The sequence below is a fragment of the Centroberyx gerrardi genome, chromosome 13 (genome assembly GCF_048128805.1).
Source record: "Centroberyx gerrardi isolate f3 chromosome 13, fCenGer3.hap1.cur.20231027, whole genome shotgun sequence".
Lineage (NCBI taxonomy): Eukaryota > Metazoa > Chordata > Actinopteri > Beryciformes > Berycidae > Centroberyx > Centroberyx gerrardi.
The window spans coordinates 11,260,282-11,275,752 of NC_136009.1; the positions used below are offsets into that span (position 1 = coordinate 11,260,282).

Consider the following 15,471-nt stretch of genomic DNA (forward strand, 5'->3'; position numbering starts at 1 on the left):
ATGTATGCTTCTTGAAATTACTTGGACAAGGAGAGATTAAAAAAAAAAGCTTAAGTCACAGAAGACTGCAAGTTTAATAAAAATGTTTATTACAAGATATGCATCAAGAACTTTATGTGGTACTTTATTATTGGATAAAACAGCACAAAGAGGAATGTTAAGAACTTTTTGGCTGGTGAGGGAGATGTTGGCTACATTGACCCCATCGGATCACCTTTAACCTCCTTTGTAGTCATGGAAACCGCAAAGTACTTAGCAATTGGGACAGCCAAAAGTTTATAATTCTCAAAATCTCTTGCCCAGACCCTTGAATGAGAGAGTTATGTCACTGAAACATGGAAGCGCAAAATAGTTTATGGTTCCTGGGATATGACAGAATTCTATGGATAGAACATCCGAAAAGCTGCTGTTGCCTGGCAACATTGTTCTAGAATTAGGCAATTCTAACGGCATGACCTCCACAGAACAGATACTGTCATGTAACTTCACAAAACTGGGGAGGAATACAGTATATCTGCTTGTTGACGTGTTATACTCAATACCACATTTGAATTCAACATGTTAGGACACTCAACACCGATTCACTTTACAATGTAGGGGGACACAGGGAGAAAATAAGCCTTGTTGATTAAAAGCACCCTACAGAGTTACAGTCAGAAACACCCTGGTTTGTCTGTCCTTCATTTCTTAGGTCTACAGGAAGACTGTAGGAGGTCAAGGGTCACAGTGTGTATCAGTCATATCAAATCAGAGGAAGCCCAACAGAAGTAGGATGAAACTGTCCTTACTGACACTGATCTGGGAGTTGCATTAATGGACAAGGTTAGGAAAGGAGAGGGGAAGGTGATCCTAAGACAGCTTTTGAGGGAAAATTCACCTGGAATTGGTTTACCGCACATTGGCAATTCAGACAGGGTCAAGACTTGCGTGCAGACGAGTGGGATAAGAATAACACTGAAGAGGATGGACACTCACAAGTTAAAGGGAAGCTTGTGTTTTCACCTCTTACCAGAGGATCTTCTCTGAAAATGTTATCTTTTGACAAAAAGAATCTTCAACCATTGGCATAACTAATAAAAATGGGTTTAGCCATTTTTGCTCTTGAAAAAAAACAAGAGCTGCTAACTTTTCACAGTACAGTAGTTGACTCCCATTTGAGCGCTCTCCCAGAACAACAGTTAGCACATTATCCGCGTTGGTTTTGGGGCCAAAAGGACCGCCATAAACAACAGCACTGAGGAGCAGCAGCAAGACTTTGGCTTTCTCAATAGCAAAAAGGAAACAAAAACAGAAGGAAAAAATAACATCCCAGTGGCTTTGTATTAAAAAAAAAAAGATATGTCTCCATGTTTAAAGATGGGTCATATTACTTCATTTGAGTAACTGGCAATAATTCAATAAATGAAGAAATAAAAATATGGAATTTTAGAGAGAGAACCGTGTGTAAATATATAAACATAATACTGTTTGAATATATATATGTATAAAAAAGAAATCCAAATCCCATGTAGGAGTGAAATAAACTAAGATAGTGGCAAGCAGTAAGAGTCAATGACCAGTATCCTTCTCTAGCTTCCGCTCCTTTTCTGCCATCGTCCGTCTCTGGTCAAACTCAAGCTGTGGCTCAAATACCTGAGAGGAAAGAAAGAAGGAAGAACAAGACATGTTAGCATTCACATCTTAGGATTCTTAACATCAAGTCAGACCTCTGAAAAGATCAGCATTTAATGTTAACCGTCTCATTTGTGTATTCAAGTTGCAAAAGCAGAAAATTGGGTGTACCACTGTTCAGGTGTAAATATAGTGCAGTGTGCTGCTCTGTGTTTGTGTCAGAGTGAGTGTTGTGTGTGTAGGTCCTGCTCACATCATGGGGGTTTCACACGTCCTCTCCGTCTCCCTGCTTCTGCATCTGGGCCTGCATCTTGGCAATCATCTCCTGCATTCGTCTCAACTGTACAGGGATGACATGGGTACAACAACTGCACTTACAACAAGAACAAAGAACATTCATTTGGGCTTTGATACACAACCAAGAATTTGAGGCCATGTAGATTGGCAATTTTGTGGAATTTATCAAGATTTTCCCCCTTAAACTTAATTCTAGCCAACAGTGTTATCATTAACTGTCCCACTTACCAATCACTGACTAGAAACCAATACTGCCATTTGGACTGCTTGAATATAAATCAACTATGAAATTGTCTTTTACCAGAGTAAGACAGAGAACATACATAGGTACATTGCCATTGAAGCTCTGAATTCATTGCATTGAATGTCTTGTGTCAATGTATTGCTAATGTTTACATGTGCACAATTTTGAAATTGAGACCGGTAGGACAGTGTACGTGTAAGAGAGTTTTAGGATGCTGAACAGCATCAGAGCAAAACAGGTGCATCTAGGGGAAAGGAATGCCCTCTAAATAAGGAAAAAGTAACGGCTGAAATATCCCACCTCAGCCTCCTTCTCCTGCAAGATTATATCCTTGTCCATTTCCTCCGGCTCTGGTCCCTTCCTGGAGCAATGACACAGGTATAGTTACGGGCTACAGAATCAACATCCAACAGCTCTACAGAATGTACTGGTAATAATCACAAATAATAGTAAGTTCATATATTGAATGTGTGGTCAGAGAAGTTTCCATACAGTGTAAAATCACATTGTGTGACAACAATTTATAAAGCATCTTGATGACAGAATCAGCAGAGAAGTAGGGTGGAGTGAGAACTCCAACATACATACAATGTGCATGTATGCCTGCGTGTGAGAAAGCGCATGTGGTGCCATTTCAAGTAGCATCAAGCAGACATGAAAAAGCAACATATAGAAAGTGAAAAGGGAGTCAGTGGGTTAGTGAAGTTTTTCTTTGAAAGAAGATCACGGGAGAAAAGTGGGAGTCTACAACAAATTACTACAAAGAGGTGAAAGAGGCAAGCTACAGAGGCAAGATTCAAGAGAAAAGCGGCAAGTGCAAGAGTCAGGGGAACAGTGATACCTCCCCCGTAGAAAAACGGTACCTCCAACAGTCCACTCATGGGATTGGACAAATCAAGACCAGACAGCCATCATTGGACAGATGGCGAGGCAATGGGAAGACAGTAAAACCACTCCCTTATCCTGGGTTGGCTTTAGAGGAAAGTCTAAAAGAATCTTTTTGGTCTACATTGAAGGTTAAATGATGATATACCCACACTAGGTTAAATGACATACATAGTAATCCTATTTACAATCTCTAAAGTTTCTCAAACTACACATGCTGTCCAACTACCTACTAACCATGTTAAACCATAACAGCCCATAATAAGGTTCAGTTCTAACTCACTACCAGGGCCAATTTGTGTACAGTAAACATGCAAAATGATGAGTTAGAGCTACTGTACTACAGAACTGTAATATTAATGTAACTAGTTAAATAACATAATATGAATCAATAACAGAAGAAAAAGAATACAAGCCATTTTCTGCTACCACAGTTTCAGCCTGACTGGGGGAACATTATCCCTTTATATTTATATCCCTTTATAGTTCGTTTCTGTATACAAAAGGCTTGTGACTCTAGCTGGCTTACATTACAGCTGTAACAGTTACCTTCCAGCTGTGTGTGTGTGTGTATGTGCCTGGCTATGGCGCTTTGGTGGATTTATAATACCACTGTACATTATGGGAGGTCTGCTGTTTGAGGTGGGGGAGGTGCAGAAAGGCAGGCTGACAGACAAGTACGTACGCAGGAGACAGAGGCAGAACGTAACCATGGGAGGACAACCTGCCGCCCCGTTTGAGGCGCTCCGAGCGGAAGTTCTCATAGTGAAGGTCCTGGGTCACTTCCTGCAGATCCTGCATGTGGGTGCTGGGGGGGGTTGTGGAAAACCGATCAATAAATACTCTTACAGTGTAAAGAAAGCAACAATCAATCAGTGTTTGACAGAGTTAAATGGGCATCTGTGGGTGCTGGTGGTGATGTCAATGAATCAATGCATGATGAAGTTGCTCTACATTATGTCATGCAATCACAGGCATAAACAACACAGAGGGCATTGCTTTGAATAGCATAAATACGAGCCATACATAAGCAAATGTACAGCACACCACCTGTCAAGTGCATCCCACAGAGAGAAACGTACACTAACCTGCCCAATGGTGCAGGTCAATATTGAATCACATCTCTCTCAAAGGAAGGCAACACCACACAACAGAGCAGAAGAGCAGCCATGTTACTCGGCATCAAAATTTTGATGGACACATGGACAGTGGCGTTTTGGAAACATACCTCTGCACAACCGACAGGATAAACTGGCAAAATAGAAAGAAACCAGCTGGACCGAGAGGGCACATGACTAACCACTGGCTAAACTATGCTAACTTGACAAACATGACACACAACATGAATACTGCAATCATAAGCTGTTATGTAATATCTGGCCTATGGGTCATGCATGTCTGTGTAATTGTATGCACTTTGCTATGCTTTGTGTAAGACAATGACTTTTTTGTCACAACCAGGCACTGACCAAGCGACAGGCATGTTTGGTTCATTTTTCTTTTTTCCTAGGTCTCCTTGCCAACTATTGCTAGTCCAACTAAGTTAGTTAGCTTTGTGCTAAGCAAACAATATTTTTCTCTCCTCTCCTGCTTCGGTTGGCCGTGCCCCATCTTTGAATTAGCCACCCCCTGACATAATGTTGTTTGTCTAGCACTCAGTGTAGTGCAAGGCATGTTGGAAAACTGAGTCTCTCAAATATTTCAGCAAGCTGGCCACTCTTGTTTTTCTCGGTTTCTCTCCACACAGTTTCTAGCAAAACTGGAATACATAGGCATGGTTAAGCGTGTTCATGTCTGTTAACTCTCTCGGTGTCACCTTCCTTTAAGTCTTACTTTTGTTCTTCTCATAACAATTGGCAAGAATAAGGAGAGGACTGAGTGTGAACCTGTCTTCTGGTTAACCACTCACATCAGCATGGTGCGCAGCTTGAGGAAGTCGTTGTGTTCTGGGTTCTCCACCTCCACCACTCCCCAGGGGTACAGGCGACCCCTCACCTTCTTCCCCTTCGCCTCAATCTGCTGGTTGGATCCTACCACTGCAAATGGGATGCTAGCCTGGAGAAGAGCAGTGGTACAAAAGGATGCTTGTCATAGTTCAATCACCCACATAGATAATTATGACACTTATAATGATAAGATCCTAGAGTAAAGACATTTTAATTCTGTTTTATTAGAGGATACAGGTGAGAGCCCAAACCAAGTTGACCTTTATTACTCCTGACAAAATCTTCCATCCCTGGGGTAAAATAATATCAACTTATGTTGACTTTAGTTGGAAAGGATTCAGTGGTGAAAAGCTTTTGGCAGCAGAAGGGAGGGTTTACCTTGAGGATCCTGGTCTGCTCTTTGAAGTCCTCATCCTCATCTGACTCGGCATCAGGAAGGTGGTAGATCTTGATGCCATGTTCATCAATCTCATCCAAAATCTAAAGGACCGAACACAGGTAATTAGGCTTTACATACATGAATAAGGACCTATTATATCCTGTTTGCACAGGACTGAAGACTGAAAGAACTTTACTGATATCCTTGGTGAGAGAAAAACACTTTAGCTTGATGACCTTTAAGAAAGACACTTCTTTTAATGAAAACAATTTTTGACAAGTCTGCCATCACACTGCATGTCCCGTTGGGGTTTATCTGTCTTTTGGTCTTCCATTTTTAACAGAATACCTCATCATGGTACAGTGTTTACAGTACATATTCTGATGCACTGGAAGGCTATAGCAGTGATGAATGATAATTGCTAGTTTCATCTCAGTAATTGGAAAAGATGCTGCACAATGGTCCACTCTGTTGTCCTCACCCTGCGCTTGAGCCTCTCCCTCTCCCTGAGGGTGAGTGTGTCAGCTTTGGCGATGACAGGGACCACATTGACCTTATTGTGGATGGCCTTCATGAACTGGACATCCAGGGGCTTCAGGCTGGGAGGGACAGGAAACAGACGGGCAGATGGGTGAAAAGAGATGGAGGGTACAAGTGAGGATTTATGAGTGGCAGAGAGTGAAAAGAGGGGAAGTTGTGTGTTTAATAGTGAAACACAGGGGAACTTGACTGCAACTTTTATGAACTGAAACGTTACGCGTGTGCAAGCGTCTGCCTCCGGACTCACCCATGGCCCAGCGGGGAGATAAAATAGAAGCAGCAGTGAACTCTGTTGTCTACGATGTGTCTACGATTCAGACCACTCTCATCGTGGAGGTAGCGCTCAAACTGGTCGTCGATGTAGCTGATAATGGTGCTGAAACTGGAAAAGAAAGAATACATGTCACAGTATACTATTACCAGAACGAATATGTGCCGGAAACAAATTCACCTATTGCTCTCCTTAATTCACAAACCTAAACTAAACTGTTCAAGATTAGTGGACCATTACTGTCCATGATCACAGGATTAACATTATGTGAATTCTGTTCCATTTAAAAATACCTCTTTCCCTCATCACCAGACTCCCTAAAAGGATTTCATACCAGTCCTGGCTGTTGATGGCGTCTCCGTATCCTGGTGTGTCAACCACAGTAAGGCGGAGCTTCACTCCTCGCTCCTCAATTTCCACCGTAGACGCCTCGATCTGAACAGTCCGTTCTATCTTCTCTGTCAACAGAAGAGGAAAAGAGCAAATAAAAACAAAGCAGTGAGAAGGTTAGAGAGATACTTGGTTGGGCGTTTAGGTCACTGGCTCTTTAGGTTAGGAATAATGTGCATGAAATTTAACTGAATGGCTCCACTAAGATCAGTTTGAGTCAAGTTTGTGCTTGTGTGTGTGTGTGTGAGTCAAGTCAAGCGTCAAGTCAAGGTACAAAAAAACAGTTAAAAACAAGGATCATAAAATCAAGAGACAGAAGTAGTGCATCACAAACTCCTGTTTGTGCACCTGTGTGTGTGTGCGTGCGTGTGTGTGTGTATGTTTTACCTGCCGCTCCAGGGATGACTCTCTCAGGGTACAGGTCAGTGAGGAAGAGGCTGTTGATCAGAGTGGATTTTCCAAGTCCAGACTCACCTATTGACAGAGGAGACAATAAATAACCATCATCATCCTAATGATTGTCTGGTTAGGGGAATTCCTCATCTCTCCTCCTAAGCCTAAACCCAAAAAAACAACAACAACAACAACAACAAAACAAAGAGGTAATTCAGGGTTCAGTTTTATCTTTGTCTCTAGTACCAAGTCACTCCAATTTCCAATTTAGGCCACAAATAGAACAGAGGAGATCCTGACTGTACTGCAGGAAACATAACGGCTCCTTGTGACCGACATTAGGCCTCATACAACATGGAAGAATGCATTAGCATGGTGCTAAATCTGGTTTGTCCATTAGTCTTTCCCAGAACTATCTCAGGTGGTTAAGTAAGCAAACCTAGCATTTGAGGAAGGAGTGCTTGTGTTAATAGTCATTCAGTCTTAAAAGTTAAGAGAAAGACTTCTGGTGTATTTCATTAATTTTACCAGCAAGGATTAACATTGTTAATTACATAACATTATCATCTTCATGTAAGTATTCAGGCAAAAAGCTCAAGTTTGCACATGAAACTAAACTCTAATTCTCCATCATGCTTGCTGCATTAGGCTGCTCTTAAGTTATTTGCATTTCATTTACTCCTTCATTCATTCATGACATTGATGATGTGCCTGTGGAGAAAGCAACAGTATGTGCTTAGCTGCCATGTGTATTAATGTCATTTAATTAACTTCAGTTTTTTAAGTTGACAACTTGACTATAGTAGCAGTATGTTTTTATTAGCCTGGGTCCCACGGGACAGAACTGATTTCTCATTTGGATCCCAGGTTGAAAAGAAACGTTCATAGTGTTTCCTGTAGAATTTTTTGTGTCTGGGGGGTCGTGATGATGAATTTTCATTGTATTTACATTTTTTCTAACTGTGGGGACAACTTTCCAGCTGTGGGGGGCACCACAGCTAAATAAATGTAAAGGAAACACTTATTTAAGAACTCTGCTCATAGAAGGTTAAACAAACACTCCATAAGTATTCTTGCAGTAGTGGGAGAGGCAGGCCAAGTCCACTGTGAATCAATCCCCCAAGGCCCACAGGCCACATTCCTCACTAGTTTATTTTAAAGCAAAGAGATGAGCAGTGGACAAGAGGGCTTCTACCCTCCCCCATATAGAGAGGCAGGGGTTGTGTGTGTTTGTGTGTTTGTGTGTGCGTGTGTGTGGGAGGGGAGAGGGGGGAGGGGGGAGGGGGGGCTGTCACACAATCAGAGAACTCACATCCAGAGTTTACATTGCTGCTGACACCAGCTGAACAAGTACACTAAATGTGACATGGGCCATATCCTGCTGATCAAAAAGCCTTCATGAACACAAATATACACTATTCATGCACACAGGCTCAAAGAAAACACACCTTGCTTACTCACTCTATGACATACAAACAAAAGGAGCTATGGCGGTTTTGCACAGAAGACAATGTGTTGTAAAAATGTCATGAGTAGGAAATTAGGAATAGGAAGTATACAAGAGTAGCAACTGATCAACTCAAACATCACAAGGTTTATGAATAATCAGCTAGTTATAAATCTGAAAACATCTAATAAGCAAGTCGTGAAGCTGAAAGAGTCATAACACTCATGTCTTCACATATCTAGGACAACATACCATGCACTGAGAGAAAATCTCTCATTTCCTCTTTGACACTCAGATAAGTTACTCTCTTTCCATTAAACGCCAAGAGACAAAAAAAACAAAATGCATTCCTCAAGTGTTCATGTTTACTCTAGCTGTGACATTCCTAAAGTGCTTACAGTCTGAGAGGGGCTCTTGAACCGCGTTGTCACTGAGATTCATGTTAATTTTCCATGCTAAATATAATTAATAACCCATAATGACACAAAAAGGATGAAGTATGAGAGAATGTCAGAAGAACTGTGACAGCACACTCACCAACGACCATGAGGGTGAACTCAAAGCCCTTCTTGACTGACTTGCGATGAACCTGATTAGGCAGGTTGGCAAAACCAACGTACCCCGGGGTCTCGGGGTTGGTGAACTGCCCCTGCTTTGGAATAAACATAACAAAGCGATACAAGTCAGTAATAACTCTTCAATTCTTGGTGTTAAATTCAAATTAAATTCAAAGAGAATATTGCTTTGCGCATAATAAACACTTTGACTGGAACTTATCTTTGTCACATGATAAACCCAAATTCAGGCCTGTTTTAAGTTGAAGAAGGTTTTGCTTTGCATAATAGCAGAAACATGACAGCCAGCTATCACTGCTGGAGCAGAAACCTCTGAGAAGACATCTGTTCACTAACAGCTCATATGTTTAGAGGAGGCAACACTGACTTGATCTGCTGTCTATTTGCAAAAGACCGTCCGCCCATCATTCCAATGTTTATGACCCTTTACTACATGTAAGGAGAAGAGTGTTCAGACTGGTAAAGAGGCTACTGGGTGGGCCAATAGGATATTGTCTAACAGTACTTGTGATACCCACAATGCAATGCAGTGGAAAATTCAAATCAAATGTACATTTTTGCTTATTAGTTAGCTAGTGTTTGGCTACGCTGTTTAATAAGACTACAAACCCTCCCTTCCCCCTGCTTTCAGCAGAGCAGTGTGACTGATAAGCCTGAGAAAGCAGTGTGTTCTCGTTCTGCCTTCAGGCCTTTCAACTCAGGCTGCGACGCAACATGAGTCATGGGGAAGAAGATCAGCACTGAGCATCTGTCTGAATGGCCCAGCATTGACCGAGTAGTATTTCTCTGTGGCACTCACTAGGGATGTCTTAAGAACAACACTAAAATACAGGAAATATTGGGAGAAATGCAGGAAAGCACAAAATGTCATATAGAAATGAATGGAAATTCTGGGTCCATTTAATCCCTAAAATGAAGTCTAACCCTAAAACAGGATAGATTGAACAGACAAACCCTTGCTTTCTCATATTACTGCTGAGCCATTACACAAGAAAGACAGTCAATGAAACAGAAAAAGGAATCTGGTATTACTGCATTGTATCAGTTCAGATGGAAAATATCCATTTAGTTGTTCTCTGGGGCTTACCTTCATTTTGTCTGCCTGAGACATTTTTTCTGCTCTTTAAACCTGTAAGAGGAAAGATTTGATTACACACTGACTGACATACTTTGATAGAGCTCTTCAACAAGCTATTGCATCTTCACAACGCACTAGGTCTACAGACCTTTTATAAAATGGAGCTAACCCATAGTAGGACTAGAGGCCTGTTTGTGTGTGAGACAGGAAGTCTGGTTTGTGCTCAGAATGGTTTGTGAGAGAGCTGTGTCACCACTAAAAAATTGACACTCTTTTCCTGTCGGTTGCATGGGCAGATTACAACAACGGCCCACTGCAAAACTTTGACTTGAAGATAAGAGCTGTTTTATGTTACCCATCCCAAAGGCTCTACAGTTAGTATCCTATGTGGTTAATACCTGGCTAGCAGTTGCAGCTGTTTTCTCTGTCAGTGACTTTTATGCAAACCGCCCAACTGAGCTGAAATTAGCTGTCTGGCGTGATTATACCAAACATAGGGCCACCCCATTCAGACTGTGCAGAGGGGTTTTAGTAGTGTCTAGTCATTATCTAATCCGCTGGGATAAAAACGACAGAAGTTGCTAGTTGGCCAGGCTATAGTAACGCTTTACTTTGTTGCCTGGTCAGAAAACTAGCGTCAACTAACGTAGACTTTCTGCATTGGAAATGCATTTAAGCTAACTTATCTATAGAATCCTAACAATCTGAATCAGAGTTTAAAATGAGAATCTGTAGTTAACGTTACGCCCCTGAGAGTCGACGAGTGACTGATATTGGAATGGGAGTTCAAATTAACTAACGGCAACGAGCTAATGTAATGTGAAAGAGTGAAATGCACGGATGCTAATTTCTGCCATGAACTGCTGCCATGAAAACCTTTGTATCTGATGTGAATGGCTGGTGCTGCAAAGCGCTAAAAATGTCAAACTAACTAAAATCAAAGCGATTTGACAACGGTCGCTATTCATTAAAGCTAAAGGCAAGCTAGCCTTAACCACTAACGTTAGCTAAGCGGCTTCTCTCGCAGGATGTTAGTGTCGGTTTAGCTACGATACCGTGAACAAAACACGACTCAAACAACTTAATTCGCGATGAATTGCTGAAATATGTTGCGTTACCTTACAGACCGCCTGTAACGAGTAATACAGAGAGGTGCAGAGAGACTGGCTGGGGATGAACCGTAGACTTGTGGCGGACACCTCAAATTCTTCAGATTCCGGTGCAGCTTCCTTAGCACGGACCACAATGCACTGGGCGCGAGCAAAGGCAGGGCCAGCACCGTGAATAGCTTTCTACTATTGATAGTAGCAGCCTACTGGTTTAATAATTACAGAATGTATTATAAATAGCAGCTCATTATAAGCCATGAACATTATGATGAATTGGTAACACTTAGAGGAAAGACACATGAACAATCATGTAAACAATTGCCCCAAAAGAAAAATCATTATAGTATTATAATATTACCATAGGGACTTATATTATATATATTTTTGCTGTGATATTTGTATATTATCCTTCTAAAATATACTATAGGACTGCCATGGTTCTTCTCATTTTTTTATCCTCTGTTTTCTTTGCCTTTTCCCAGTCACCATCAATGTGGAGTTCATTCCCATTCATTTCCCCATTGACAAGTACAAAATAATTATTCAGTCTTCACTCAGCAGCCTGGTAAGTGCATGGACTTCAACAGAACAAGCAGCTGGCTAGGTGCTTAGCTGCTTAAAAGCACTAAATAAAAACCTTCAGTGCTTGGTGAGAGAGGGAAAACATCCCATTTTGTGTAGCTATTAGGTTTTGTCAATTTTAATAAAGCCTAATTGTGGAGAGGGGAGAGGTCATATTTGTTGCATATGGTCTCACACTTACAGTCTGATTTAAAGTGGAATATCATAGTATTGTTATTGTGTGGGACAGTCCAGTGAACATGAACCATTTACATCCTATAGCCAGAAAACAGAGAACTATGACTTGAAACTCTGATGTCATGAACATGTAAAATCTGAGACAGTGATTTGTGAATTAATTTAGTGGATTCACTGAATGTTTGAATTATTATATCCAAATGATTTTTACTGTACAGTAGTGTTATCAGTTCTGAAGCAGAAAATGTCGCCTGGGTGCTTTCACAGTCACCTTTACAGAGAACTGATACTTGAACCTGTCTCAGTGGCAGCTGGCCAATAGAGGGCGACAGAGCTCCTGGTTATACTTTCACTGAAAAATAGTTGATTGAATGTGAATGCCCCCTGGACAAAGCAGCTAGCCACAATATTTGTTTCAAAAGGAGTCCCACCTTCATTCTCACAGTCTGTTTACTGTGTTGTAACCTGACTGTATTTGCACACACACACACACACACACACACACACACACACATCCTGCTAAATTTATTTCTAAAATGAGGATCCTTTTAAGATCATTGTTAGCCTACTCTATATTTTTTGAGAGCGAGGCTTGGCAGGTGAATACAGATATGGAAACCACTATAAAGTGTAAAGATGTCCCTTCAGTTTTCCCCTTAAAAGGTCTTCAGAAAGACACTAAACCCAGTGTATGTTGCTCTGCATAAGAGCATGAGCTTAATATATAAAGAAATATCTAGTATGTAAAAAATAATAATAATTGTGCCTTTGGAAATGTGAGGTCCATCCACAAGGAGAGCAAAGGAAACTTGAACAAACAGGACCAGGAAAATGTCCTCTCCCTGTTTCAGTCGCTACAGCTCCTCTGTCATCTTGTATTATTATATCTTGTAACTAATATGAAGTCATTAAAGGTGCTGAGAGACTACATTATTAAAGCTGAACCTTATGTTTATGTGTTGAATGAATTATGGTGCTTGTTTTCTGATGTATTGTATACCCACATGTATCATGTCAGGGCAGAGTGTGAACAAAGTGGATGACCAACTTACTGGATGTGTTCCTTCCTGCATAATAGGTTTGTCCTTTGTTTCAAACAGTGAACATTACAATTTAAAACCAAACTCTTGTCTGTGTCCTTTCCTTTGAGCCCCACAATTAATTCACTGATTCACTGAAACTGAAACTCAGGTTTTGAGTCATACATCGCGTCCGGTTTCATGTTTGGTGCGTCTGTCTGGGTCTGACACGCACCCGGTGCATTCATATTATGGTAAATCATGATGTCCAGGCTTTACTAAGACACCTTAGCTTCACTCTACAATACTGAATAGTGCTGAATCGGGTTCGGTTTGTCACCACTTGCTGATAAATCAGACTGTCTTGCTCACCCAGCTGAGCTAATGTCCACCAGCTGGCTAATAGCCAAGTTCAGAGGAATGTAATGTGATGCGTGGCAGCAAATTCTTGACACGCATGTTTAACTTTGCTGTCGTACTAAAAGAAAATAACTTCATGCTATGTTCAGACAATTTTCTCGTATTACAAAGTCTATTTTCTCAACCTCCAGCATCTTTCTTACAAGCGGCTCGTTGGTCTAGGGGTATGATTCTCGCTTTGGGTGCGAGAGGTCCCGGGTTCAAATCCCGGACGAGCCCACCTTTTTGCTGCAGCTAAACAGCGTCTTTATCAAATAATACAATTCCTCCGGTCCGTATGTTGCTTTTGTGTTATATGCCATTTATCTGCAAAAATACGCTTTGTTGTTTGTCAGCTGGTCATGTCTGTGGACTGTAAAGCGCTGTTACACTGGCCTCTTGTGGGCTTCCTCAGTACTGCAATTACTAGTATTAAAGTTTATTTCAAGTTGCCATTTATTATAAACTGGACTCTGGACTGGCCGTTTTTGTATAAGGCGTCATTTCATCTGTAACCTACTAATCCTATAATTTAGCTTCATACATTTCCATTTGGGCTCTAGTATGGTTGCTCATTCTCTCATGCAACAAGGATAGGTTTTGTCATCATCCACGTGTATCATCCACAGTTTACTACAAGATGGAAACCATTTGGACACAGGATGAATTAAATCAAAGTGTTACAAGGGCGATGCTCAGTTCGGGGACAGAGGGTCTCTAAATCTAAGTCCTCCTTTAGGTCCGCTATCTGCTTTACTTACTGCATAGACTCCACGTCACCTGTGTAAAGGGAAAGACATCATTTGGTTCCCACAAGCTCAGAAAATGTGCTTCCAAATGAACACAATCATCTCTTCTGGGCACCAAATCCACCTGCCTACACTCATTCTCGACATAATCTCACTCCAATGGCACAGGAGGAGCATCTGGGAGACTTAAAAATATGCTCACTTTCATGCTTGTCTGTCCTGGCCCAGTTGGGGCTTATCTGAGCCTGCTGTTGTGACAGCGTCTCCGGTCCCATCCCTCCTGTCTGGCTCAGGACAGCCACCGCTCTACTTAACATGAGTCCAGGCAATATCTCGGTAAATACCAGCCTCTTCTCCCTTTCTGTGGCAGCAAGCATATCATCGCCGCGGGAGGAACACTGTTTTCATTATACCATAAGCCTCTTAGTGGCACCATGCTCTGTCATTTGCAGAAGGGCCTCATATTATGAAGCGCATGAGGATCTCTATATTTTAAGTGCCTCTCCCCCGTACCCGCCCTCTTAACACGGCACCAGGAATCCTGTTCTGCTATGAATAAGAATGGAAGTTGCTGATAATTCCCGGGTTTTTAAATGGACACTGGAATGTAATCCCATACCTCGAAGAGAGAGAGCAAGAGAGAGAGAGAGAGAGGGTTAAGCATGATAAGAGGAGAGAGAGACGAGGGAGGGAAGAGGAGATAGAGAGAGAGAGAGAGAGAGAGAGAGGTGGAGGAGAGAGGAAGAAAGGCATAGAAAACAGCAGTTTCGTGCAGTGGTGTTGGCTTCCTGGTAGGCAGGTTGTTATTTTAGTTTTTAGTGAACATTTTGCCTCATAATTAGTAATAGACAATCTAATCAAATGTGAGGGGAGAGGAAGATGGAGATAGAGGAGAATCAGTTGCACAACGCTAAAATAGTCACTTTCATCAAAGTGTTTCCAACAGATTTGTCTTCCGCAGTTCCAGTTCTTTCAGTTTTCTAGTCTTTTAGCAGGCTATTCCATGCAGCGGGGTCAGAGGTCATGAACATTTTCTTACCCATCTCTGTCCAAGTTGTAGGGACAGGCAGCAGAAATGATTTGTGGGACCACAGACTATATTGTCCATCTTGAGACTGACTATTGGTAGATAAAGTCAAAACTCCAGTAAAATATCTGTATGTAAAGTTTCATGCTTGCCTCTTTCAACATTGACTTTTCCCGTCTCATCAGAAAGTGACACACTGAATTCATAAAATTCTTCTCAGATGACTTTTTTCCATGCTTCAATGATCTCTCTCTCTCTCTCTCTCTCTCTCTCTCTCTCTGTGTCACACCTTACCTCCACCCTCTCCATTAACTCCACCACTTCATGCGGCGCCTAATCAGCTGAAAACATAC

The 15,471-nt window shown here is 41.5% G+C and overlaps 1 protein-coding gene and 1 non-coding gene across 2 annotated transcripts; one reads left to right on the top strand and one right to left on the bottom strand.

Annotated features, from left to right (window-relative positions):
- Nucleotides 1-66: 66 nt before the first annotated feature.
- Nucleotides 67-11,298, bottom strand: septin2 (septin 2). The gene is made up of 13 exons (XM_071908028.2): nucleotides 11,175-11,298; nucleotides 10,066-10,107; nucleotides 8,941-9,055; nucleotides 6,951-7,037; nucleotides 6,508-6,631; nucleotides 6,150-6,284; nucleotides 5,844-5,961; nucleotides 5,362-5,463; nucleotides 4,947-5,092; nucleotides 3,762-3,845; nucleotides 2,453-2,513; nucleotides 1,865-1,951; nucleotides 67-1,632 (listed from the first exon to the last, which is right to left on the bottom strand). Exons 2-12 carry the CDS (start codon nucleotides 10,087-10,089, stop codon nucleotides 1,877-1,879), a joined length of 1,071 nt encoding a protein of 356 aa, XP_071764129.1. The 5' UTR covers nucleotides 10,090-10,107; nucleotides 11,175-11,298; the 3' UTR covers nucleotides 67-1,632; nucleotides 1,865-1,876.
- A 2,212-nt stretch (nucleotides 11,299-13,510) lies between these two features.
- trnap-ugg (transfer RNA proline (anticodon UGG)) lies at nucleotides 13,511-13,582 on the top strand. The gene has a single exon. It is a non-coding gene; the product is annotated as a tRNA-Pro (tRNA).
- The last annotated feature ends 1,889 nt before the right edge of the window (nucleotides 13,583-15,471 follow it).